This window comes from Geotrypetes seraphini, chromosome 12 (assembly GCF_902459505.1).
Source record: "Geotrypetes seraphini chromosome 12, aGeoSer1.1, whole genome shotgun sequence".
NCBI lineage: Eukaryota > Metazoa > Chordata > Amphibia > Gymnophiona > Dermophiidae > Geotrypetes > Geotrypetes seraphini.
Genome location: NC_047095.1, coordinates 890,952 through 917,211, shown reverse-complemented (window position 1 = coordinate 917,211; position 26,260 = coordinate 890,952). Strand labels below are relative to the sequence as shown.

At 44.7% G+C, this 26,260-nt stretch overlaps 1 protein-coding gene across 3 annotated transcripts in view; it reads left to right on the top strand.

Moving 5' to 3' along the window:
* CEP350 (centrosomal protein 350) overlaps positions 1–26,260 on the top strand; it is a 411,819-nt gene that overhangs the window by 295,822 nt on the left and 89,737 nt on the right. For all 3 annotated transcript variants that reach the window (XM_033915952.1, XM_033915951.1, XM_033915950.1), the window contains 2 exons: positions 20,833–21,044; positions 21,151–21,295. In XM_033915952.1, coding sequence (XP_033771843.1) covers positions 20,833–21,044; positions 21,151–21,295 — 357 coding nt within the window. The remainder of the gene's footprint in view (positions 1–20,832; positions 21,045–21,150; positions 21,296–26,260) is intronic.

The following is a 26,260-nucleotide window of genomic DNA, read 5'->3' as shown; positions in this document are numbered from 1 at the left end:
CCCCTAGCCCCACCCTACCCGTCCATGGCCCTGCCCCCTCCAAACACCACCCTGCCCCCACCCATTTATTTACCTGCTTCCTTGCGTTTATTTATTTGTTTACTTCTACTTGATTTCTTTTTTTTACTCTATTTTAGAGCATTAGATTCAGCCCCAAGCAGAGGGAGAATCTCATGCTGCAGGGGCTGACAAAGGAAGAGTCTCAGCCCCAAGAAGCATGAGAAATTCTCCCTCTCGGTGTGGGGCCATTGTTTGAATTTGAAAGCCAGAGGATTTTACTTACATTTGTCAGCCTCTGCAAAAGTCTTCGGCCCGGTAGTGCTGTCTCCCTCCAACTGCTACCATACACGACGCACGTGCACCTCCCAAATGGCTCAGCCTGATCCAGAATGGACTCCAAGTCCAGTGAAGCAAAGAAGAAGGGAGAGCAGCAAGCAAGCGTTTATGAAGGGGTAGGGCTAGAGGTCACGCTTGCCACTCCCCAGTTGTCACATGCTTCGTCGCAGAACAGTGGGCCCTGCACGCTGCTGAAGCAAAGCCTTCCCTTCGACATCAACTCTGATGTCAGGGAAAGACTTCCGGGTCAGCTACATGTGGCGTGCTGGGAGCGCTGCACGCTGAATAGAGGAGTCAGCTGGAGGGCAGGAAAAGGGGGCATTTGCACCAATGAAGCTCTCTCCAACCCCACGACCCGAGATGGCATCCCCATGGGATCCCCACGACCCGAAGGGGGAACCCGCAGGATCCCCGTCATCCCCGTTCCTGTGCAGCTCTCTACTTAATACCACAAACCAACTTTATATTCTGGTGCAGCATGACTCTACCTCATGGTAACCAGTCATGACAGAGAAGCAGCAATTTTATTGGAGGACTTCACAAGGCTTTCTCGTGGCAGAAAAGAAGGATCCCTCATAGCTTTACGGCAGGGAAGGAGGATCCGTACAAGCAGAGAGGCAGAGAACCCAGCAAGGAAGTAGGCATCCAAGCAATCAGGCGAGGATCGGAGGGAGGGAGGTGTAAAAAGTGAACATTTGAATATGTATTTCATTTTTTCTCTGGATTTTATCCCTGGACCTCTTATTAAAGAAACCTAACTTGACACAGCTCTAAGGAGAAGAAAATCTTAGACAGCATAAATCATATAATGCCAAGTATTAAAATCTTCACTGTGGAAAGAAATTTCTCATTTCCTTTTACAAACCATGTTGATTAAATTGCATCGGATGAATTATTCCCAGACACACAAGTTATTCTAGGAAAAAAAATAAAAGGTTGCAGGTCTGAAGACCCCTGAATTTGGTTTGTATGTTCCTTGGTATCTTTGGTGGGGATGCCAAACCTCAGTCAGTCAAAGAAATTCCCTGCCGAGCTGCTCCTCTCTTCCAGTGCTACTGCAGTAACCTAAAAGTCAGCGGGGTGCTTCCAGCTGCTGATGCTGAGAGTCCTGAGTTACCGCAGGAGCACCAGAAGGAGGGAAGTCATGTGACAGGAAGTTTGTTTGGTATCCCAGTTAGCAAAGTTACTAATTTTAATGCACATGGGATGGGGGAGAAGGTGAAGGAATATGTTTCTCCTCATGTATAAGTAAATAAATTATAATTCAAATTTTGTTCTGTGTTCTCAGTGTGTGTGATTCTCAGAGTATGAGTGCATGTACGCAGATGGTTTAGCTCTCCGAATGGTACAAAATATATAATGTGGCCCCTAATAGAAAAAGGTTGGACAAGCCTGGCTTAGGCTAACCAGCTAGCATAAGTGTTTACTGGAAGGAGTGGATCAAACACCTATATAGAATAGGCAATATTAGCCATTACTGAGAAAATATATAATCTGCATACAGTAACCATCTTTAATGAATTTGAAATTGACCTCAGCCTTGGTTTAGCTGCCCATGATGCATATGTGGCTTTCTGTCCTACCTGAAAGGTCATTAGATGTAAGTCTATGTTGCTGACAGAACCTGCTAATGCAACACATAATTGCACACAGGGTTGGCTTCTACAGTGTTCACCATTGGCTGATACCATCACAATACTCTAAAACAGGGGTCTCAAAGTCCCTCCTTGAGGGCCGCAATACAGTTGGGTTTTCAGGATTTCCCCAATGAATATGCATGAGACTTATGTGCATGCACTGCTTTCAGTGCATGTTCATTGTGGAAATCCTGAAAACTCGAATGGATTGCAGCCCTCAAGGAAGGACTTTGAGATCCCTGTTCTAAAACCAATTCTTATAGATGTAAAGCAGTTGAACTGCTACCAGCCCATGTGTAGCCTTCTTTCACCAAAAATATTTATCAAGTATTACCAAAAAACATTCAGAACAAATCTATTATGATAATACTGTTCTGTTGGGCGGATTCTCAAAACTCACCGTGCCTTTGACGATGGTCGCTAAACTGGTTCAGCTGGTTTAGCATGCCAGTATTTTACTACCCGATTCTGAGAAAGGCTCACCGTGGTCTTTTCCAAGCTTCCTAGCAGCCTCCGACTCTGCCATGCAAATGTAGTACAACAAGGTCATTAATGGGGGTCATTAATATTTAAACGAACACTCCGGGTGATTCTCTATCATAGCCGGGTGATTCTTCAAATGAAGCGCCAGCTTTTAACAACTGAAAATTACCAGCTGGTCCGGGATGCCGGTATTGTGAAAAGCATGTCTCAGGTGTGTGTATCTGGCTGTGGCTCATGATAAAAAAATTTTAAAACACACTATTTACATAAATTATAGTAATAAAAATAATCTCAAAAGCACACGACTCAAGCCAGACTTATCACTTTTTCAGATATAGGAGGAAGAAATCAACAGGTAAAGGAAACTGCTTTCTTGCGACACAAACTCCTAACAGCTACAGCCGCATGTGACGCGCACCTATGATGTATGTTCATATTGTGCTCCAAAAAGGCATATCTATGGTATGCGTGCCTATGGCATAGCACACATTTCCGTGGACTATTCTGTGCATGTGCTGATCTTTATCACCAGTGACTGATTTCATGTAAATATGGCGACCCTCCGCAAACCTCATTTGCATGCATGGTTCTTTGAGAATGGCTCGTCTTTCTTGAATCGTTAGATTTATGGCCGCTACAGCAACCCATCATATTTTACCGGTGATATTAGAAAATCAAGCCCTGTCTTATCCAGGACATGCAATATTGACAGTAGCTAAAAAGGTATCATCTTCTCTTTTAACAATGATATACTCCCACCTTGTGGCCACTACTCCACAAACAGTTCACGAGTGTATTGTTGTAACAGATATAATACAGCATATCAATAATAATAAAACGCTTAGCATGCATGCACACTTGAAACTCCGTGACTTCGTGCTTCCGTTCCTCGACATGCGCAGTACACCGCCATGCCTTCTGAGAGCGATGGGTGAAGGAAGGGAGAGATGGCTGTGGTCGGAAGGTGGGCATGACTGTCTGGAAGGAGAACTGATCATGTTCTGAGGGAACAGACAGCCTCTGTTTGGGAGTGACAGAGGGGGTCAGAATGGTCCAGGAGCAGAGGCGAACGAGACTGGCCCGGTGAGGGCAAAGTTGAGTGATAGAGCACGCGAGGGGGGGGGGGGGGGAGAGAGAATCCCAGTGTGAAGAAGCGGAGAGGCAGAGGGGGGTCGGAACAGGAGTTGTGACTGGGTTCACTTGCCCAGGAAGCCAAATTGCCAGAGATAAAAGGGAGGAGAGCTGCGATCGGACATCTTGCCTGCATCTCAGAGACGCAACCTATCTACCTCCGCAATTGCCAAAGCTGGAAAATGCAAAAAAAGCTGAATCCTCCCTCCCAAACATCTGGAAAGGAAATCCTTGCAGAGCAGGGGAGACAGAAAGAAAAACAGCGGGCAGGGAGAGAGAGACAGAAAGACAGACAGACAGCGGGCAGGGAGAGAGAGACAGAAAGAAAGACAGACAGGCAGTGGGCAGGGAGAGAGAGAGACAGAAAGACAGACAACTGGCTGGGAGAGAGACAGAAAGAAAGACAGCGGGCAGGGGGAGAGACAGATGGGGCCAGGGAGAAAGAAAGAAAGACAGACACACAGAAAGACAGGGGGCCAGGGAGAGAGACAGACACACAGAAAGACATGGAGCAGGGAGAGAGACATACAGAAAAAAAAATATACATCGGGCAGGAAGAGAGAAAGAAAGAATGACAGACAGCGGGCAGGGAGAGAGACAAAGAAAAAAAGGCAGATACGCAGAAAGACAGGGAGAGAGACAGAAAGAATGAAAGACAGACACACAGAAAGATAGGGGGCAGGGAGAGAGACAGAAAGAAAGACAGAAAGAAAGGGGGCAGGGAGAGAGAAAGAAAGAGATAGAAAGAAAGAAACACCTCAGCACCCCATTATGCTAAAAGTCTACACATCTATTCTAGCACCCGTTAATGTAACGGGCTTAAACACTAGTGTATAATATATTTATTTTGCTATGTTAGGCTTGCATAAAACCATCAGGCTTAGGAATCTTTGTCCTTTACTCAGTGTGAAGCAGCTGACTGGTGTCCATCACATACATTTGATTAGTTGAGATAAACTGTGACATCTAGTATCCTTCCACTTGCAAGTTAGGACTTGATAATGCCTTTTATATTGGTGAGAGAGACTGTAGAAATCTTGTGAAAGGTTAATTCTCATTAGGCTATGACTGTGCTGAACTATTGCCAAAACTCCCCAAAACAGTAGATCACACACAAGTTCCCAATTTGTTCTTTCCCACACCTTCCCTTTTTTCTTTTATGAAATGATGTATCCCAAAGTTCATTAGTTTCACGTATCGTGTCTCATTCTGTCTATTTTACCTTATCTTAGCCTAATTTTTAGATAATGGGGTTTTTTTTTTTTTGTAAACTGCTTAGGATTGGTAACCGGTATATCAAACCATAATAAACTTGAAACTTGAAGGTCCCAAGAAAAAAATAATTCTTTATTAAAACAAACACTTGATGTGGTTCACGTTTCACACCCTGATGAGCTGCCTCAGGGGTCAATGCTAAAACAGTATGCAAATAATAATAAACATGTAAATTAAATTATAAAGTAATCAATACATAAGAACACACAAAATATGAGGGATCTAGTGACTTGTATTATTAGTCTGAGTCTCTTTGGATCCCTGGTAGGGATTTCTTAAAAATCCATGTTTAGATTTTTGCAAAATAGTATATACAGTATACTGTCTTGTATTTTATATCTTTCAGAATTGGGAATGATAGGATCAGGTTGTTAGAGTTACGTTGGTCTGCAGTAGTGCTTCCCGATTCAAAGAAAAAATTTTTGATTTGATTCACCCTGTTGAATCGATTTTTCGATTCAATTTGCTTTCAATAACTCAGATCTTTCACATAAGAACATAAGCAATGCCTCTGCTGGGTCAGACCTGAGGTCCATCGTGCCCAGCAGTCCGCTCACGCGGCGGCCCAACAGGTCCAGGACCTGCGTAGTAATCCTCTATCTATACCCCTCTATCCCCTTTTCCAACAGGAAATTGTCCAATCCTTTCTTAAACCCCAGTACCGTACTCTGCCCTATTACATCCTCTGGAAGCGCATTCCAGGTGTCCACCACCCGCTGAGTAAAGAAAAACTTCCTAGTATTTGTTTTGAATCTATCCCCTTCCAATTTTTCCGAATGCCCTCTTGTTCTAATATGTTTTGAAAATTTGAAGAATCTCTCTCTCTCTACTTTCTCTATGCCCTTCATGATCTTGTAGGTCTCTATCATGTCTCCTCTGAGTCTCCGCTTTTCCAGGGAGAAGAGCTCCAGCTTCTCCAATCTTTCAGTGTATGAAAGGTTTTCCATGCCCTTAATCATTCGTGTTGCTCTCCTCTGGACCCTCTCAAGTATTGCCATATCCTTCTTAAGGTACGGTGACCAATACTGAACACAGTACTCCAGGTGCGGGCGCACCATTGCCCGATACAATGGCAGGATGACTTCTTTTGTTCTGGTTGTAATACCATTTTTAATAATACCCAACATTCTGTTTGCCTTCTTCGCGGCTGCTGCGCATTGCGCCGTTGACTTCATTGTTGTATCCACCAGTACACCCAAATCTCTTTCAAGGTTACTTCCCTCTAATACTAATCCCCCCATTTGGTAGCTGAACATCGGGTTCTTTCTCCCTATATGCATGACCTTGCATTTCCCTACATTGAATTTCATCTGCCATTTATTCGCCCACTCCTCCAGTTTGCTTAGGTCCCTTTGCAGGTCCTCACACTCTTCCATAGTTCTAACCCTTCTACAGAGTTTAGTGTCATCCGCAAATTTTATAACTTCACATTTCGTCCCCGTTTCCAGGTCATTAATAAATACATTGAACAGCAGCGGTCCAAGTACAGACCCCTGCGGAACTCCGCTCGTGACTTTCCTCCAGCCTGAGTAGTGACCCTTCACTCCAACCCTCTGTCTCCTGCCTGCCAACCAGTGTTTGACCCATCTGTGTACGTCCCCTTCCACCCCGTGGTTCCACAGCTTCCTAAGTAACCGCTCATGGGGTACCTTGTCAAAGGCCTTTTGGAAGTCAAGGTAAATGATGTCTACAGGTTCCCCTTTGTCCAACTGGCTGTTTACCCCCTCAAAGAAGTGCAGTAAGTTTGTTTGGCACGATCTTCCCTTGCAGAAGCCATGTTGGCTCGCTTTCATCAGCCCATTTTTTTCGATGTGCTCACAGATGCTGTCCTTTATCAGTATTTCTACCATCTTGCCTGGAACCGATGTCAAACTTACCAGCCTATAGTTCCCGGGTCTCCTCTTGACCCCTTTTTAAAGATAGGTGTAACATTTGCTATCTTCCAGTCCTCCGGAATCTCTCCAGTTTTCAAGGATAGGTTGCAAACTCGTTGGAGTATTCCCGCTATCTCATTTCTTAGTTCTTTTAGTACCCTAGGGTGGATTCCGTCCGGGCCTGGTGATTTGTCGCTTTTCAATCTATCTATCTGTTGGAGGACATCCTCATGGCTCACCTCTATTGCTGACAGTTTTTCTTCTTGATCACCATGGAAGATCACGTCGGGTTCCGGTACACTGGATGTGTCCTCGCTTGTGAAGACTGACGAGAAGAATTTGTTTAACCTGTCAGCTACCTCTTTTTGCTCCTTTATCACTCCCTTTTTATCTCCATCATCCAACGGTCCTACTTCCTCCCTCGCCGGTTTCTTCCCCTTAACATATCTGAAGAATGATTTGAAGTTTTTTGCCTCCCTGGCAGTCTCTCTTCGTATTCTCTTTTCGCTCTCCTAACCACTTGATGACATTCTCTTTGGCATTTCCTGTGTTCATTCCAGTTTTCCCCAGTTTGGTCCTTTTTCCATTTCTGGAATGATTTTTTCTCGTCTCCTATCGCTTTCTTCACCTCATTGTTTATCCATGCGGGGTCTTTTGTTCATTTTTTTTTGCACCCTTTTCTAAATCTGGGGATGTACATATGTTGTGCTTCTTGCACTGTGCCCTTGAATAGAGACCAGGCTTGCTCTACAGTTTCTGTTTTCCTTGAGCTGTTTCTAAGTTTTTTTCTTACCATTGCTCTCATAGCATCATAGTTCCCTTTCTTGAAGTTGAACGTTGTCACTGTGGTTCTTTTCCCTTTTGTTGTACTTACTCCTAATTTGTACTGGATCATGTTGTGATCACTGTTTCCTAGTGGCCCTACTACTTCCACTTCTTTTGCAGGTCCCCCTATTCCGTTGAGGATTAGGTCAAGAGTGGCATATCCTCTTGTTGGTTCCTTGACAAGCTGATCCATAAAGCAGTCCCTCACAGCCTCTAAGAATTCTGTTTCCCTCGCACAGTTTGAGTTTCCAATACTCCAGTTTATCCCGGGGTAGTTAAAATCTCCCATTACTGTCACATTCCTGTTGTTGCCTTCCCGCCTCAATTCTGCTGCCAGATCTTTGTCGTTTGCTTCCACTTGTCCAGGTGGACGATAGTATAGACCCAATCTTAAGTCAAGGCCACCTTTTCCTGGTAATTTGACCCATAATGACTCCAGTCCTTCCTCCTTTGGTTCTATATCCACTCCGGACGAGGGAATGGTGTCTTTTATGTATAGTGCTATTCCTCCACCCTTCTTGTTGGTCCTGTCTCTTCTATAGAGTTTGTACCCTGGCAGCACTACGTCCCATTGGTTATCCTCGTTCCACCATGTTTCCGTGATTCCAATGATGTCTAGGTTTTCTTTTATGGCTATGGCTTCTAATTCTCCCATTTTGGACTTTAGGCTCCTTGCATTAGCGTACAAGCAATTTAAGTCCTGGTCTTTTCTTTTCTCTGCTGGTTTTACATGTGTTTTGCTCCCCATACCATCCCCTATTTGGGCTGCCAGTCCCTCATTTCTGTTCCCTTCTTCCTCATTTTTTGGTGTATCTTTTCTGTTCCTTTGTTCCTCATTTTTTGGTGTATCTTTTTCGTCTGCAACCTGATTTCCTGATCTCTCCTGTTCCTCTAATTTTATCTGTTTGTCCTTTTTGTTGGTCAACAGCTTCTGTTGTTCGTCTCTTGCCTGTTCCCAGCATTTTTCCCGCTCAGTATCTTCTTTGGATACTCTTGTCCGAACCGTCGACGTCAGGTCAACTATCGGCTTTCCCCTTCTTCTCAGTTTAAAGCCTGCTCAATTCCTCTCTTGACGTTGTTTGCTAGCAGTCTCGTTCCTGCCTTGCTCAGGTGTAGTCCGTCCCTCCTGAAGAGCTTGTTCTTCCCCCCAAAAGTTGTCCAGTTCCTTACAAAAAAGAATCCTTCTTCTTCGCACCATCTCCTCAACCATGCGTTTATTGCTTGTAGCTCGGTCTGCCTCTTCACGTCTGCCCTCGGTACTGGTAGAATCTCTGAGAATGCTATCTTCTGTGTCCTCAGCTTCAGTTTCCTTCCCAGGATCTTGAACTGTTCAATTAGCGTAGTCCTGCTGTAATTTCTCCTGTTGACATCATTTGTTCCCACGTGGATTATCACTGCTGTCTCTTCTGTTTCTGCGCCGTCCAGGATCCTCTCGATTCTGTCGGTGATGTCCTTCGTTCTTGCTCCTGGGTACAGGTCACTAGCCGATCCTCTCTCCCTCCTGCTACGTGACTGTCCACTTCTCTCATGATTGAGTCTCCCACGACGACTGCAGATTTCCTGAGAAATCTTATGGGATCCCATCAAACCCATCTCCACCACCTCCTCGCAGAAGATCTCCTCTGAAAGCTTGTCTTTTACAAGATTCATCATGCAAATGAGCCAGGCTCTCCCCATGAAAATGGAGTCTGAGATAGAGCCAAGAGCTGAGTTAATGGGTACTCTGGATTACAAACAATGTCCAAGAGACTGTTTAAAATTGCTGTTTCACAATTTAATAAAAGAAACAATGCTTAGGAACTAGGAAACTCCACTTTTAATTTCAGTAGCACCAAGGAAATTGGATACTTTTATATAGAGTAGATCCTGTCCAGGTTTTCATAAACCTCAGCTCTAGCATCAGTCTTTTCTTGTTGAATCTGCACTGAAGAAATCTAATAGTTCCAGAACCTATGCCAGTAACCCATCTGGCCAAGAAGGAAGAACTCTAGACAAATTTGGTTGCAGGATTTACCAAAGTTATATACTCACTAGTAGAGTTCTTAGTTATAATTTCTATACGACCTTCTACTTGAAGCCTCTGGTTCAGTTACTTTCCCAGTACAAACAGTATCTACCTACATATCAGTTGGACTCTTTTCAAAATATTACCAATAATCTTGAGACACGAAAATCCATGGCATGATCAGTCTTTGATGCATTTGATGTGACATCAAAAACATCAGCTCAGAGTGTCAGATCTGGATCCTAATGTGCAAGAATACTTGGCAAATATACCATGTCTGGGAGAAGATTTGTTTGGTGACAAAATAGAGGTGGCCACCCAGAAGATTAAGAGGCATGAGAACTCCATGATCACCTTATCCTACTCAAAATTCTCCAACCCTCAACAAACTAAGAGATTCTATCCATCTCAACATTATTACAGCAAGAGGAGGTATACTTAGCCATCTACATCCTCTAAACTGCCAACACAAAGAAGTGCCAGACAACAGAGGACTGAAAAATCACAGTCCCAGTCTCAACAGTCGTTTTGACTCCATTCTGGAGAACTTAGCCCCAACATGTCTCAGCTTCTTCCCTTTACTCTCCTTATAGGAGGACATCTTGCTTACTTTTACAACTATTGGACCCTTATAACAACCGACCATTGTGTTCATTCTCCAAGAGAGTAATTTTCAACTCCTGGCAGAAGACTGTCCTTCAGCAGGAGCTCTCAGCCCTTCTCCAGCTCAATACCATAGAACCAGTTCCTTTACAGGAGAAGGGCCCAGGGGTTCTACTCCAAATACTTCCTCATACCAAAAAAGGACTGGAGGACTTCGTCCAATTCTAGATCGCCATGCTCACAACAAATATCTGGTGAAGGAGAGATTTTGAATGATCTCTCTGGGAACCTTACTACCCCTTTCTGTAGACCTCAAAGAAGCATACATACACATTCCTATCCTTCCAGCCCACAAGAAATACCTCTGTTTTCAAATAAGGACACGCCACTTCCAGTACAAGGTACTTCTATTTGGACTGATATCAGCACCCAGAGTGTCTTGGGGCTTTCATGTTTTCCCTTATCTAGATGACTGGTTGATCAAGGCCCCTACTCCTGGCTGTGAATTCAACCGTATGTCTTCTACAGATTCTTGGATTTGCAGTCAATTACGACAAATCCCACTTACAATCCACTCAAACTCGAGTTCATTCTGGACACAACTCAGACTCGTGCCTTTCTACCTCAAAAAACCCCTCTCAATGCTCTAATACTGATTTGTCCAAAAGTCTCCAGTCTCCAATACATCACTGCACACAAAATGATGCATCATCTGGGCTACATAGCATCCACAGAGAACCTCAATGGGCTCTCTCAACCCAATGGTCTCAGTCATCCGGAGCACTTTCTCCAAAAGATCCAAGTAACCCCAAACCTTCATCAGTTTCTTCAGTGATGGCTGTTACCAACCAATCTTTACACAAAGGCCTTCTATGCCATACTCCACTGCATCTGAAAATATTAACAACTGATGCTTCCATGCTTGTCTTGGGCACTCACCTAGACTGCAGCTGGACTTCTCATGAGAAAACTCTCAACATCAATCTCCTCGAGCTCCGAGCAATTAAAAACATCTATACACATAAAAACATAAGATTTGCCTCTGCTGTGTCAGACAAATGGTCCATCGTGCCCAGCAGTCTGCTCACGCGGCGGCCCTTAGGTCAAAGACCAATGCCCTATTTGAGTCTAGCCTTACTGCGTATGTTCTGTTCCAGTAGGAATTTATCCAACCTAGTCTTGAATCCCTGAAGGGTGCTTTCCCCTATAACAGCCTCCTGAAGAGTGTTCCAGATTTCTACCACTCTCTGGTTGAAGAAGAACTTCCTTACATTTGTACGGAATCTTTTCCCTTCTAACTTTAGCCAGTGCCCTCTCGTTCTCTTCACCTTGGAGAGGGTGAACAATCTCGCTTTCTCTACTAAGTCAATTCCCTTCAATATCTTGAATGTTTCGATCATGTCCCCTCTCAGTTTTTTCTTTTCAAGGCCCAGTTTCTCTTGCTTCTTGTACAGCAACTCCCCCAGACCCTTAACCATTTATGTCGCTCTTCTCTGGACCCTTTCGAGTAGTACTATGTCCTTTTTCATGTATGGCGACCAGTGTTGGATGCAGTGTTCCAGGTGGGTGAACAAGGCGCAAAATCTGTATATCCCCAGATTCAGAAAAGGGTGCAACAAGAGTCGAACAAAAGACCCGGCATGGATAACTAAAATAGTGAAGGAAGCGATAGGCAATAAAAATAATTCATTCAGAAAATGGAAAAAGGACAAATCTGAGGGAAACTGGAAAGAGCACAGGAAGTATCAAAAAGAACGTGTGGTTCGAAAAGCCAAAAGAGAGTATGAAGAGAGACTAGCCGGGGAAGCACGAAATTTCAAACCATTCTTTAGATATGTTAAAGGAAAACAGCCGGCTAGGGAGGAGGTGGGACCGCTGGACGACGGAGACCGGAAGGGAGCGGTGAAGGAAGAGAAAGAGGTCGCGGAAAGACTTAACATGTTCTTTTCGTCTGTATTTACAAGCGAAGACACAACCAACATACCGGAACCCGAACAAATCTTCAATGGAAATCAAGCACAAAAGTTAACATCCATGGAAGTGAGCCTCGATGATGTGTACAGGCAGATAGAAAAACTAAAAACTGACAAATCCCCAGGTCCGGATGGAATCCATCCAAGAGTTCTGAAGGAACTAAAGGAGGAAATAGCGGAGCTACTACAGTAAATTTGCAACCTATCTCTGAAAACAGGTGTGATCCCGGAGGATTGGAAGATAGCCAACGTTACGCCCATCTTTAAAAAGGGATCAAGAGGCGACCCGGGAAACTATAGACCGGTGAGTCTGACCTCGGTTCCGGGGAAAATGGCGGAAGCACTGATAAAAGAAAACATCAATGAACATTTTGAAAAAAACGAACTTCTGATATCTAGCCAACATGGTTTCTGCAGGGGAAGATCGTGCCTGACTAACTTATTGCACTTCTTCGAGGGAATTAACAAACAGATGGACAGAGGAGACCCCATAGACATCATATACCTAGATTTCCAGAAAGCCTTTGACAAGGTGCCTCATGAACGTCTACTCCGGAAACTGAAGAACCATGGGGTGGACGGAGATGTGCATAGATGGATCAGAAACTGGTTAGAGGGAAGGAAACAGAGGGTAGGAGTGAAGGGCCACTACTCGGACTGGAGGAAGGTCACGAGTGGTGTTCCGCAGGGCTCGGTGCTCGGGCCGCTGCTTTTTAATATATTCATAAATGATCTAGAAACAGGAACGAAGTGTGAGATAATAAAATTTGCGGACGATACCAAACTATTTAATGGAGCTCGGACGAAGGAGGAATGCGAAGAATTGCAAAGGGACTTGGACAAACTAGGGGAATGGGCTGAGAGATGGCAGATGAAGTTCAATGTTGAGAAGTGTAAAGTATTGCATGTGGGAAACAGAAACCCGAGGCACAATTATACGATGGGAGGGATGTTATTGACTGAGAGTACCCAAGAAAGGGACTTGGGGGTAATGGTGGACATGACAATGAAGCCGACGGCACAGTGTGCAGCGGCCGCTAAGAGAGCGAATAGAATGCTAGGTATAATCAAGAAGGGTATTACAACCAGAACGAAAGAAGTTATCCTGCCGCTGTACCGGGCAATGGTGCGTCCACTTCTTGAGTACTGCGTCCAGTATTGGTCGCCGTACCTTAAGAAGGATATGGCATTACTCGAGAGAGTTCAGAGGAGAGCGGCACGACTGATTAAGGGGATGGAAAGCCTTTCATACACTGAGAGATTGGAGAACCTGGGTCTCTTTTCCCTGGAGAAGAGGAGACTTAGAGGGGATATGATAGAGACTTACAAGATCATGATGGGCATAGAGAGAGTAGAGAGGGACAGATTCTTCAAACTTTCAGAAAATAAAAAAACAAGAGGGCATTCGGAAAAGTTGAAAGGGGACAGATTCAAAACGAATGCTAGGAAGTTCTTCTTTACCCAACGTGTGGTTGACACCTGGAATGCGCTTCCAGAGGACATTATAGGGCAGTGTACAGTTTCGGGGTTTAAGAAAGGATTGGACAATTTCCTGCTGGAAAAGGGGATAGAAGGGTATAGATAGAGGTTTACTACACAGGTCCTGGACCTGTTGGGCCGCCGCGTGAGCGGACTGCTGGGCGCGATGGACCTCAGGTCTGACCCAGCAGAGGCATTGCTTATGTTCTTATGCTTATGTGGGGATGTACCATGACCCAGTATAATGGCATGGTAACCTTTTAAGATCTGTTTGTGATCAGATTGGCTATTAGTTGGAGCAGTTCAGCTATAACCCCTTTCAGTTCCTTGATTATCCTCAGGTGGATGCTATTCGGTCCCGGGGATTTATCGTTTTTAAGCCTATCAATCTGTCTGCATACCTCTTCTAGACTGACCATCGTCCCTGTCAGTTTCCCGTCTTCATTTCCTGTGTATAGCCTGAAGGCTTCTGGTATATTGGATATATCCTCTTTGGTAAATACAGACGCAAAATATGTGTTCAGTTTGTCAGCGATGGCTTTGTCCTCCTTTAGTACTCCCTTTAATCCATAAGGCCCTACTGCTCCCTTCGCGGGTTGTTTCCCCTTAATATATCAAAAGAACGTTTTAACGTTTTTGGCCTCCTTGGCTATTTTTTCTTCATACTCTCATTTGGCCCTCTTACTGTCTTATGGCCCCTCTTACTGCCTTATGGCACTTGCTTTGATGTTGTTTGAGCTTTTACCAGTTTTTGTCCTTTTCCATTCCTTAAACGAAGTCTTCTTGTCTCTGAACGCTTCCTTCACTGTTACAGTGAGCCACACCGGTTCCTTGTTCTTCTTCCTCTTGGAACCCTTGTTGTATATATAAATTTTGCACCTCTGTGACTTTGTCCTTAAAAAGGGACCATGCTTACTCTAGCATATTTACAGTGGTTATCCTTTTCTTAATCTTCTTCCTCACTATGACTCTCATCCCTTCGTAGTTCCCTTTTCGGAAGTTCAGTGCTGTGGCCATCGTTCTGGATCGATTATTTTGTTCCTGTGTCTAGGTTGAAGTGGATCATGTTGTGATCACTGTTTCCCAGCGATCTACTTCTGTACCTTGTGCCGGTCCTCGTAGTCCATTTAGAATTAAGTCTAGAATTGCATTTCCTCTCGTATTTTCCATGACAAGTTGTTCCAGGAAGCAATCGCCTACAGCATCCAGGAACTTGGTCTCTCTACTGCAGCAGGGGTTGCCAATCTATCCCCGAATAATTGAAGTTGCCCATGATAACTGCGTTACTTCCCTTGCATTTGTGTTTAATCTCATCCATCATTTCTATATCAGTCTCTTCGGACTGCCCTGGAGGTCGGAGGTAGATGCCGATCTTTGTATCCGTTCCATTTGTACACAGTATTTTGGCCCATAGAGACTCTACCTTATTTTTCGTTTCATAGAAACATAGAAACATAGAAGATGATGGCAGAAAAGGGCTATAGCCCATCAAGTCTGCCCACTCTGCTTACCCACCCCCTGTCTATGCCCTAATGACCCAATTTTCTTATCTTGACCCTCGTAGGGATCCCACATGGGTATCCCATTTATTCTTAAAAGTCTGGCACGCTGTCTGCCTCGATCACCTGCACTGGAAGCTTGTTCCAGTGATCAACCACTCTCTCTGTGAAGAAATACTTTCTGGTGTCGCCATGAAATTTTCCGCCCCTGAGTTTGAGCGGGTGCCCTCTTGTGGCCGAGGGTCCCTTGAGAAAGAAAATATCATCTTCCACTTCGACACATCCCATGAGGTACTTAAATGTTTCGATCATGTCTCCCCTCTCCCTACGTTCCTCGAGAGTGTAGAGCTGCAATTTGTTCAGTCTCTCTTCATACGAGAGACCCTTGAGCCCCGAGATCATCCTGGTGGCCGTCCGCTGAACCGATTCAATTCTGCGTGTTCTCTCTGGTAGACTTAATTCCCTCTTTTAGGGCAATACTCCCACCTTTTTGTCCTACTCTGTCTCTGCGGTATAGCTTGTATCCCGGTAGTACAGTGTCCCAGATGTTGTCCTCGTTCCACCATGTTTCTGTGATGCCGATGATGTCTAGGTTATCTTTTTGTGCCATAGCTTCCAATTCCCCCATTTTATTCTTTAGGCTCCTTGTGTTTGTGTACATACACTTAAGTTTGTGACATGTTACTTTCTTGCACTTTCTTCCTCCTTCTGTCTCCCTCGCTTCTGGTAGATTCAGGGGCAATGTTAGGAAATTCTACTTTACGGAGAGGGTAGTGGATGCCTGGAATGCGCTCCCGAGAGAGGTGGTGGAGAGTAAAACTGTGACTGAGTTCAAAGAAGCGTGGGATGAACACAGAAGATTTAGAATCAGAAAATAATATTAAATATTGAACTAGGCCAGTTACTGGGCAGACTTGCACGGTCTGTGTCTGTGTATGGCCATTTGGTGGAGGATGGGCAGGGGAGGGCTTCAATGGCTGGGAGGGTGTAGATGGGCTGGAGTAAGTCTTAACAGAGATTTTGGCAGTTGGAACCCAAGCACAGTACCGGGTAAAGCTTTGGATTCTTGCCCAGAAATAGCTAAGAAGAAAAATTAAAAAAAATAAAATAAAAAATTTAAATTGAATCAGGTTGGGCAGACTGGATGGATCATTCGGGTCTTTATCTGCCGTCATCTACTATGTTACTATGTCCCTTTCGATCCGTCGGGATTTCTATCTTGCCTATGATCTGGTGAGCCTTCCTTGCAATCTTCTTGCATGGTATCCTCTGGGTATACTGTTTCCCGACTCTTAGTTGACTGTCGGTTTTCCCCTTCTTCTTAGTTTAAAAACTTCTCAATTTCTCGCTTGATGTTGCTTGCAAGTAGCCTCGTTCCGTCTCCGCTGAGGTGGAGTCCATCCTTCCTGTATAGCTTGCTCTTCCCCCAGAACGCCGTCCAGTTGCGTACGAAGTGGAATCCTTCTTCCTCACACCAGCGTCTCATCCATGCGTTGACTGCTTGCAGTTCCGTCTGCCTCTTCCCATCGGCCCTGGGTACCGGCAAGATCTCCGAGAACGCTACCATCAGCGTTCTGATCTTCAGCTTCCTTCCTAGCATCCAGAACTGGTCTTTCAGTGTTTCCCTATTACTCACGTTGTTTGTCCCAACGTGGATCACCACTGCTGTATCTCCACATTCCGCACTGTCGATGATCCTGTCGATGCGGCTCACTATATCCTCCACCTTGGCTCCTGGTAGGCAGGTCACCAGTCGATCCTGTCTTCCTCCTGCTATGTGGCTGTTGACTTGTCAGATGATGGAGTCTCCCACGACGATTGCTGTCTTCTCTATCTTCTCTTGTCTCTAGCTGCAGGTCCGTGTCCTTGATGTACGTCCATCTCTCTAGCCGCAGGTCCGTGTCCTCGGTGCACTTCCATGTTTCCTCCCTCCGGCGTTGGCCTGCACTGGACTCATCTTCCTATGGGTTCCCTTGCTGTTTACAGGTCCTGCTGCTGTGTCATCTAGTCCTTTCTTATGATTGTTTTCCAGGTGGTCCTCACTCTCTGTGGATGTATCTTGGCAGTTCCTCTGATGTTGATGATGTTCCACGGTCTCTCTGTATGCCCCCTTATTTAACTTCTCTAATTCCCTGACTTCTTTTCTGATGTTCTTCAATTAGGTAGTAGTCATTCGAACAGACAACCAAGTAGCCATATGCCTTATGACAAAACAAGGAGGCACAAGGTCTCATCCACTTTGCCAGGAAGAAATCAAAATTTGGTCCTAGTTGATACCACACAATATATTCCTCAAAGCAATTTATCAGGGAAACAGAATATCTTAGCGGTGAGTGGTCTTTCAATTCAACTGTTTTACGTCCGATAGTGAAGGACTGGGGAACTCCACAGATACATCTTTTTGCGTGTCCCCACAATCACAGGCCTCCAGAATCTTTACTCCCAATCGTCTGGAGTCGGATGCCTTTCTCCTCATCCGGCAAGACAACTTCCTTTATGCTTTCCCTCCAGTCCCTCTACTCAGAAAAACTCTACTCAGACTTTTTTTTTCTACTTTATTTCTTTATTGGATTTTCATTTCAATTCGCAAGAATAATATTGTTCCATGCAACATAGAGAGAGAAACAATTTTTACTAATTATACAAAACTTGTGCAAATACAAAGTTATCCCCTCCTTAGACCACAATATAGGGGGTGTGATAATCAGATGATAATGGAGACATTAAATTAAAAATAAGTTCAAAGAAAAAGCTTTGTGTGACACAGTTACTATCTAATTATAATCCATTCTAAATCAGTCCTTAATGATCTTTTTGACTTTTAGGAACTCCTTCAAATGGTCTGGAGAAAAAAATACATACTTAATTCCCAAATACTTCACCAGACATTTACAGAGGTAAGCTAATAGGAACGTAGCCCCCAATTTAAGAGTTTCTTGACGTAGGGAAAGGAAATCTTTCCTTCGCTCTTGAGTAATTTTTGAAACGTCTGGATAAATCCAAATTCGTTGTTCTCCAAATAGTTTTTGAGAATTCTTAATATATAATCTTAAGACCATATTTAAATCTTGCTCAAAAACAAAAGATGTTAGAAGCGTAGCTCTTTCAGTGTCTAAATTCAAAGTTTGTTCCAAAAGAGCAGTAACATTACCAAGCTCTACTCAGATTTTGCCAGGAACAGGCCACCATGGTACTCATAGCACCTCAATGGCCACATCAGCCATAGTTCCCTCTTCAATTCAGCAAAAGGTAACCCATCACACTACATATCTTTCCAGTGTTACTGATGCATAATGAAGGATCTCTAATCCGTCCCAATCTCTGCTTGCTAGCATTTACAGCATGGTAGCTCTCACCCAGTGAGTAGACACTTTCTGCACCAATGCCAGCCATTATTGAAGCTTCTGAAAACAATCCACATTACACTGCTGTCATTTCAAGTAGACTCTCTTCACAGTCTGACGTAATCTCCATTCACTAGATCCAATCACTTGTTTTCTCCCATCAGTTCTGTCAACCTTCTATACTTTCAAACTCTGGTCTCAAGACTACTTCAGTCAGAATTCATCTCAGCAGTATTATAGCTTTTCATACACTTCTGGATAAAAAGCCATTATCAATACATCCTTTAGTCTCCAGATTCATGCAAGACCTTTTCCATACATGAAATTAAACACAAAAAAGACAAAAATTTTCTTGGCAAGCCCAGAGGATAATATTACCAGAACATCATTACACCTAAATATCAAAAACCATGAAAATATTAGGAGTCACATTAGACACCCACTTGACCATGATCAAACACACGAACTTGGTGGCAAAAAACTTCTTTTTTGCATTATGGAAATTAAAAAATATTTTGACCCTCTATCTTTTAGACTACTGGTTCAGTCATTGGTTCTATCCACATTGGACTACTGCAACATCATTTACGTGGGTATACCTTAAAAAACTGTGAGAAAATTAAGAATAGTGCAAAACACGGCCATCCGCTTAATATTCGGACTAAAGAAAAGCGAGAATGTTAGTCCCCTACTACAAACTGCTACACTGGTTGCCAATGGAGGCACGAATAATATTCAAGTTCTCATGCTTTTGCTTTAAACTGGTGTGGGGAATGGCCTCTACCTATCTCTTACTACATTTCGAGTTACACATCCCCACTAGGACAACCAGAAATTGCAATCTTTTTGCCTATCCAAGGATCACTGATTGCAAATACAGGTCCTTTCTGGACAAAACTTTTAAGTTTCAAGCTAGTAAACAATTACATCAACAGAGCCAGGTTAACCTATGGCGCATTTCGGAAAGAAATTAAGACAGCACTGTTTAATTTAAAACTATTAACACCATGCTGATAACTTTGAGAAATATGTATATTTTTACTAATTGTATTCTGTAATTCGCTGACTGTTCAGTGACATCTTCGCTATTTGTATTCTGTAATTTGTTGATTGTCCAGCTCTCTTCACTGTAAACTGCCTAGAAGTCGCAAGATTGTGGCGGTATAGAAAAAATAAAGTTATTATTATTATACTAAACCACCAATCAAACCTCCTCAGTTGTTTGGGATCTTATTATACTTTCCACTTTGATGAAGCCTCTGTTTGAACCACTTTCAAATACATCTCTTAAACTTCTAACTTGGAAAGTAGTATTTCTAGTTTGCATCATATCGACATGTTGAGCCAGTGAGCTTCAAGCACTGGTGTCAGATCCACCTTTTACAACATTTTATCACTACAAGGTGGTTCTTCATACTCATCCAAAGTTCCTCCCCAAAGTTGTCTCAGATGTTTCATCTGAATCATATCTTCTTTTCAAGACATCATTCTTACCCTGGTGAATCAGCTCTCCATACATTGGACTGTAAACATGCTCTTGCTTATTATTTGGAGATACAGTTTGAAAGTCATGTTGAGATGTTTCTCTTGTGAGAAAAGTTCCAAATCTGTTAGGATTATTGAATGATAAAAACAGCTGAGTGGAAGATCTTTTGCTATGCTTGGGCTGGGCTGCTGCTGGAGGGCAGTATCACTGCACACAAAATTAGATCAATGGCAACTTCAGTAGCCTACATTCCATACCCATTGAGGACATCTGTAAAGCAGATGTCAGTTCATACCTTCACAACTCACTAGTGTTTGGAGAACCATTCCAGATGGGAAAGTTTGGCCAAGCAGTTCTACAGAATTTATTCTCCATTTAGACACCAGCTTTCATCCATCCCTTTTGCATTCACCAAGCTCAGAGACATGATCCTGACAGCTAGGGAGTCCCACATGTGAGAATATGTTGCCTGCTTGTCCTAGGGTAAAGCACAGTTACTTATCTGTAATGTGTTTATACGAGAACAGCAGGCAGATATTCTCACAACCCTCCCTCCACCCCTAGTTGGCTTTTTAGCTTTTTTAAGGAACTGATGGTCCCACGAGCAGACATCAGGCAGGAAGGCACTGGTGGTGCATGCACAGTATGATAGCCTCGAGACTTTCCAAACTTTTTAAAGTGACAGTACACTTTAGCACTGTCCGTACCGGGCTCCATGGATTGACATTACCCACATGTGAGAATATCTGCCTGCTGTCTTCGGATAACACCCATTACAGTTATGTAACTGTGCTTTTTCATATAGTGATAGCACAACAAGGATCAAATGTAAATTTATTCTTTCATTTAACTGTAATCATTTTTTTCTCCCTACTCTTCTAGAATCAGGAAAAGAAGAGGCATCCTTAGCTGTCTCCTGCGCCCAAATGAACACTGAAAACTCAGTCCTAGAAGAAGTACAAAGCCCTATTGCTGAGTCTGGGCCCTTTGGGAATGTGACCCATGAACAACCACTCAGTCCAGAACACACTGAGATTAGTGAAGAGATTACTTTTTCACAGGAGTCCAAGCAACCTTCCTCTCCCAGAAAGCTTGTAAGTAAGCTCTTTATGCATTAATGCTGTAGAATTCAACAAGCCACTTTTTTCATATTATGCACAGGACATAAATGATTGAAATTAACTGTTTTTATTTGAACAGACACTCTCCAAAAGCAGCATTTCTGTGTCAAAGCAGGATTCAAGCAAAGGAAGCCCAAAGACTGGAGGACATCTAAGAGTGCCTAGGAGATCCCACCAGCTGTCACATAGTTGTTCTGAAGAATCCTTGTCTATGATACAATCAGGTAGTATTTGTAGATAGCAGGCGATGTGCTTGCCCTGCTTTCTTTCTTAAGTGTCTCTATGATTGCCACTATATCCAACTCATCATCTTCCATCACAGCTTATACCGTGTTTCCCCCAAAATAAGCCTTAGCATTATTTTTGGGGGTAGGTCTTAATATAAGCCCTACCCCAAAATTAAGACCTAGTCCCGGGATTCGCCAGCAAATCTTCAACCCGCCCCCCCGCGCAGCCAAACCCCTGCTGACCCTCCATCCCTTCCCACCGACCACGAGCGAGCCCTACCTTCAACCGAAGCAGTGTCGGGCCGGCAGCACTCTAAACAGGCTGCTTGGCCTTGTCCGTCAGGGATTTCACTCTGACGCGTCATCAGTGACGTGGCAGTGTGAAATCCCCGACGGACAAGGCCAAGCAGCCTGTTTAGAGTGCTGCCGGCCCGACGCTGCTTCGGATGAAGGTAGGGCTTGCTCGCGGTTGGCAGGGAGGGAAGGATGGAGGTTCACCAGGGGTTCGGCTGCGCAGTGCTCAAGGGTTCTGCTGCACAAGGGATGGGAGGGAGGGAAGGATGGATAGAAGCTGGGCAAGGGTTCTGCATAAGGGATGGGAGGGAGGGAAGGATAGAAGCTGGGCAAGGGTTATGCTACATGAGGGATGGGAGGGAGGGAGGGAAGGTTAGAAGCTGGACAAGGCTGCACGAGGGATGGGAGGGAAGGATAGAAGCTGGACAAACTTCTGCTACACAGGAGGGAGGGAGGGGAGGAAAGATGCACATGTGGGGGAGAGAAAGGAAAGTGGAAGAATTGGGGTGAAGGAGAGGAAGGGAGATATGATCATGTGCATACCCCGAAAATAAGACCTAGTGCCTTTTTTGGGCCCCAAATGAATATAAGACACTGTCTTATTTTGGGGGAAACACAGTAGATCCAGAATCTTGTTTCCCATACTTCGAGCATTAGTATATATTGCTTTCCAGACTTTGTCCCCTTTTCCTATCCATGTAGAGGTATTCAGTTTTACTTACTTACCTGAGGACTTATACTCACCTGAGGGTTTTGATCACCCTGCCCCATCGCTTCTAGTTTAAAGCCCTCTTCAGTAGATTACAAAGACATTTCTTCCCATTTGATAGCTGCATACCATTCCTATTCAGCAGCCCTTGGAAAATCATCCCATGGTCCAGGACGCCAAAACACTCTCAACAACACCATCCATGTAGCCACGCATTCATCTCCAGGATGCGAGCTTCCTTTAAGTGTGTAGACCAAAGGACTCAGGCACTGCACACTGCAAATAAAATCAATATAAAAAGCTTAACCTTCCGGCTTCCTGATGTAGCGTAGCGAAACACAGACTGTGTTGGAACCGTGAACTGACCTTTTCAGATAAGTGGTCTACTGTTAAATAACTTTTGTAGAGCCATAACATTTGCCACTCCAGTAGAAGCAAGAATCCTTGCTCCATGCAATGTGTTATGATTAAAATTCAAGCACCTTTCCAGCGACATTGTACTGCTGCTGTGGCGCCTTGCTGAAGAGCTTATGAGCACATTTAAATATTTAAAATCCTTTAAATCAGTGGTCTCAAACTCAAACCCTTTGCAGGGCCACATTTTGGATTTGTAGGTACTTGGAGGACCGCAGCAAAAATAGTTAATGTCTTATTAAAGAAATGACAATTTTGCCTGAAGTAAAACTCTTTATAGTTTATAAATCTTACCTCCCCCTCCGAAGGCCTGCATGTTCCCCCCTTCTCTGCAGCGTCCTCCAGCTTCCCCCCCTGGTTTCCCGGTCTTATGTTCAAATCTATTTTATTAAGCAGAAGGAAATACAACAGCAAGAATAACTATGGTTTACATTTTCATCAAACAACCGCGGAGGGCTGGACTCTTATGCCCTCCCCGGACCCACCTCACCCCCACCCCACAGCCTTTATTGTATATTTAATGTATATTTCTCTGTAAACCGCTTAGAACTTAACGGATTTAGCGGTATATAAGAAATAAATAACATAACATAACAAAGAAGCCCCAACCCCCCGCCCTCCCGTCCCATCCCCCCACAGATACAGAAACAGAGGCAGGGATCAGCAAAGACACTGAGAAGCACAGAATCAAAGGTCAAGTCTATTCAAAACACGGCTACGACTCTCAGGAGTCAAAATGTTCAAATACGGAGTCCAAGTGTGAACAAAGTCTCTGCTCCGGCGTCGAGAAGAACAGGCCAAACGGGCCTCCCAACCCAGCAGTTCATGAAGGCGATTCCTCCAATACCAAAAAGAAGGTGGTTCAGAAGAAAGCCAGCAACACAAGATACATTTCTTCCCCAAGATAAAACATTTACTAAGAAATAATTTTTCATAAGAAGTGTACATATTCAAGAAAGAGAAATGGGCAAACAGCATAGACTGCACGGAGACTGGCACAGGGGTCTGCAACAAGCCCTGTAAAAAGGAGGCCATGTCCGTCCAGAAGGTCTGAATCCCCTCACAACTCCAAATACCATGAAAGTAAGAATTTACCTCCACCGAACAGCGGATGCATAATTGAGTATCAATACAACCCATATGGTACGCCTGACTCTGGGAAGCATAGGCCCTCAGGACAGTGCGAAAGTGACATTCACGTAACTCAGCACTATGTACCAAGCCCGCAGTTCGATTCAGGGTTTTTAACATAAAATTGTCCCCCAAGTCCTTACCCAAGTCCCGCCGCCATGCCTCCAAAATACCAGGGAAAACCCTAGGCGGGCAAAGAGCCAGGATCCGGCCATGCAAAGCAGAGATAGAGACCCTAGTATCAGGATCTGCAGCCAAAAAAGTACAGAGCTGGGTCCCAAAATCCCCTTGCAAGGAAGTCCCCTGGAGGGAAGCCACATAGTGACTGAGTTGACAATAAGCAAATGGAAGGCCAATCTCAGGGACCCCCCTCCCCGCCAACTCAGCATATGATAAGAGAGACCCATCATCCCGCAGAACATGCCGCAACTGTTCCACCCCCCGCGCCCTCCAACGACCGAACACAGAAGGTCCAACCCCCGGAGGGAAAGCTAAATTCCCCGCCAACGGTAGAAATATACTAGTATGAGAGTCCTGATTCCACAACCGAAGGATTTGATGCCACACTGTCCACAAGGACCGAAACAAAATACTACACTTACAGGGTCGCGGCAGTGTAGACAACGGGGCATGGAGGAGATACAAGAGATGAAGAGGGTAGAAATGATCCCGCTCCAGGGAAAGATCCGTATAAAAAGAGGTACCCAACACCCAATCACTAATATGATGAAGCAAACAGGCCTGGTTATAAACCCTGATGTCAGGCACCCCCAAACCACCCCCATAGGCAGGCCCCACCAACAAGGACCATTTCAGTTTAGGTCTACGTCCACCCCAACAAAACCGGATCAATAGGGAGGTGAGGGAACGAATATCCTTCTGCAACAAAGAAAGGGGTAGAGTCTGAAGAACGTAAAGCCACCTCGGGAAAACAACCATACGAAATAAATGAATTCTTCCCAACAGAGACAGCGGCAACGCCTGCCATTTGGCTAGCAACAGTTTAGTCTCCGCCAGGAGTTTATCTATGTTAAGACGATACAGTTGGGCCACATCCATAGTCAGCCTGATCCCCAGATATCTAAAAAAAGAGTCAGCCCAGCGCAGCGGGAAACTATCCCCCCAAAACCGCTGAAGATGAACCGAGGAAGCCAGCGCCTCAGATTTCGCAAAATTCAAGGCGAAGCCAGAGAAATCTCCATATTCCCGAAGACTTTCCAACAATACTGGCAAGGATCACTGCGGGTCCGTTAAAAAGACCAAGAGATCATCCGCGAACGCCGCCAGTTTAAAATGGGAATCTCCCAGGACCAATCCCCGAATATCCGCATTTGCCTGAAGCTCCCGAAGTAGAGGATCTAAAGAAAGCACAAAGAGGAGCGGCGACAAGGGGCAGCCCTGGCGAGTCCCTCGGCCGATAGGAAAAAAACTCGAGCAAGACCCATTAACTAAAATCCGCGCCTCAGGATCACTATACAGTGCCTGGATTGCACCAAAAAAGAAGGGGCCCAAACCGTACGTCCTCAGCACCGCAAAAAGGAAACCCCACCGCACCTTATCAAACGCCTTCTCGGCATCAAAACTAATGAGCAAGGCGGGGCTACCGTCCTGTCCCACCCGTTCCAACGCCAACAAGATGCGCCGGATATTCTTAGCTACCGGCCTATCCCGCACAAACCCCACCTGAGAGTCTGAGATCACCGATGGCAAAACACGCGCCAGGCGGTTAGCCAAAAGTTTAGCCAAAAGCTTCGCCTCATAATTCAACAACGAGATAGGACGGTACGATTCAGGTAAGAGAGGGTCCTTACCAGGCTTCGGGAGAACTATAATAGACGCTAGATTTACGTAGCGAGGAAGAAAGCCCTTAGCAACACTCAAATTATAAACCTCAGCCAGCACTGGCGCTACGTCCGTCACCAACAACTTATAGAACTCACTCCAAAACCCATCCGGGCCCGGCGCCTTGCCCAACGGACTGACCCCTATCGCCCCTTCCACCTCCTCCGCGGTGATAGGAAGATTCAAAACAGCAGCATCCCGCTGAGATAAACAAGGCAAATCGAGACTGTCTAGATAAAGTTGCCCATCCATAAGCTCGGGGCCTTGATCTGTATACACCTCAGCAAAAAACTCCCGAAATAATTCACATATCTCCTCCGGCCGATGATGCAGCACCCCAGAGGAGCCCCGAAGAGTCGTTATGCTCTCAGGTCCACCCCTCGGATGCGCCAGGCGGGCCAACAATCGACTACTCTTATTCGCAAACCGAAATAAAGAAAACTTAAAGTACTCCCTCGTCCGCAAAGCCCAAAGATGCAACAATTCATTCAGTTCCTGTTGGACCTCTAAAAGCTGCACCCGAAGCTGGAAGGAGGGCGCCCTGCCATACTGGCGTCTCAACACAGTCGCCT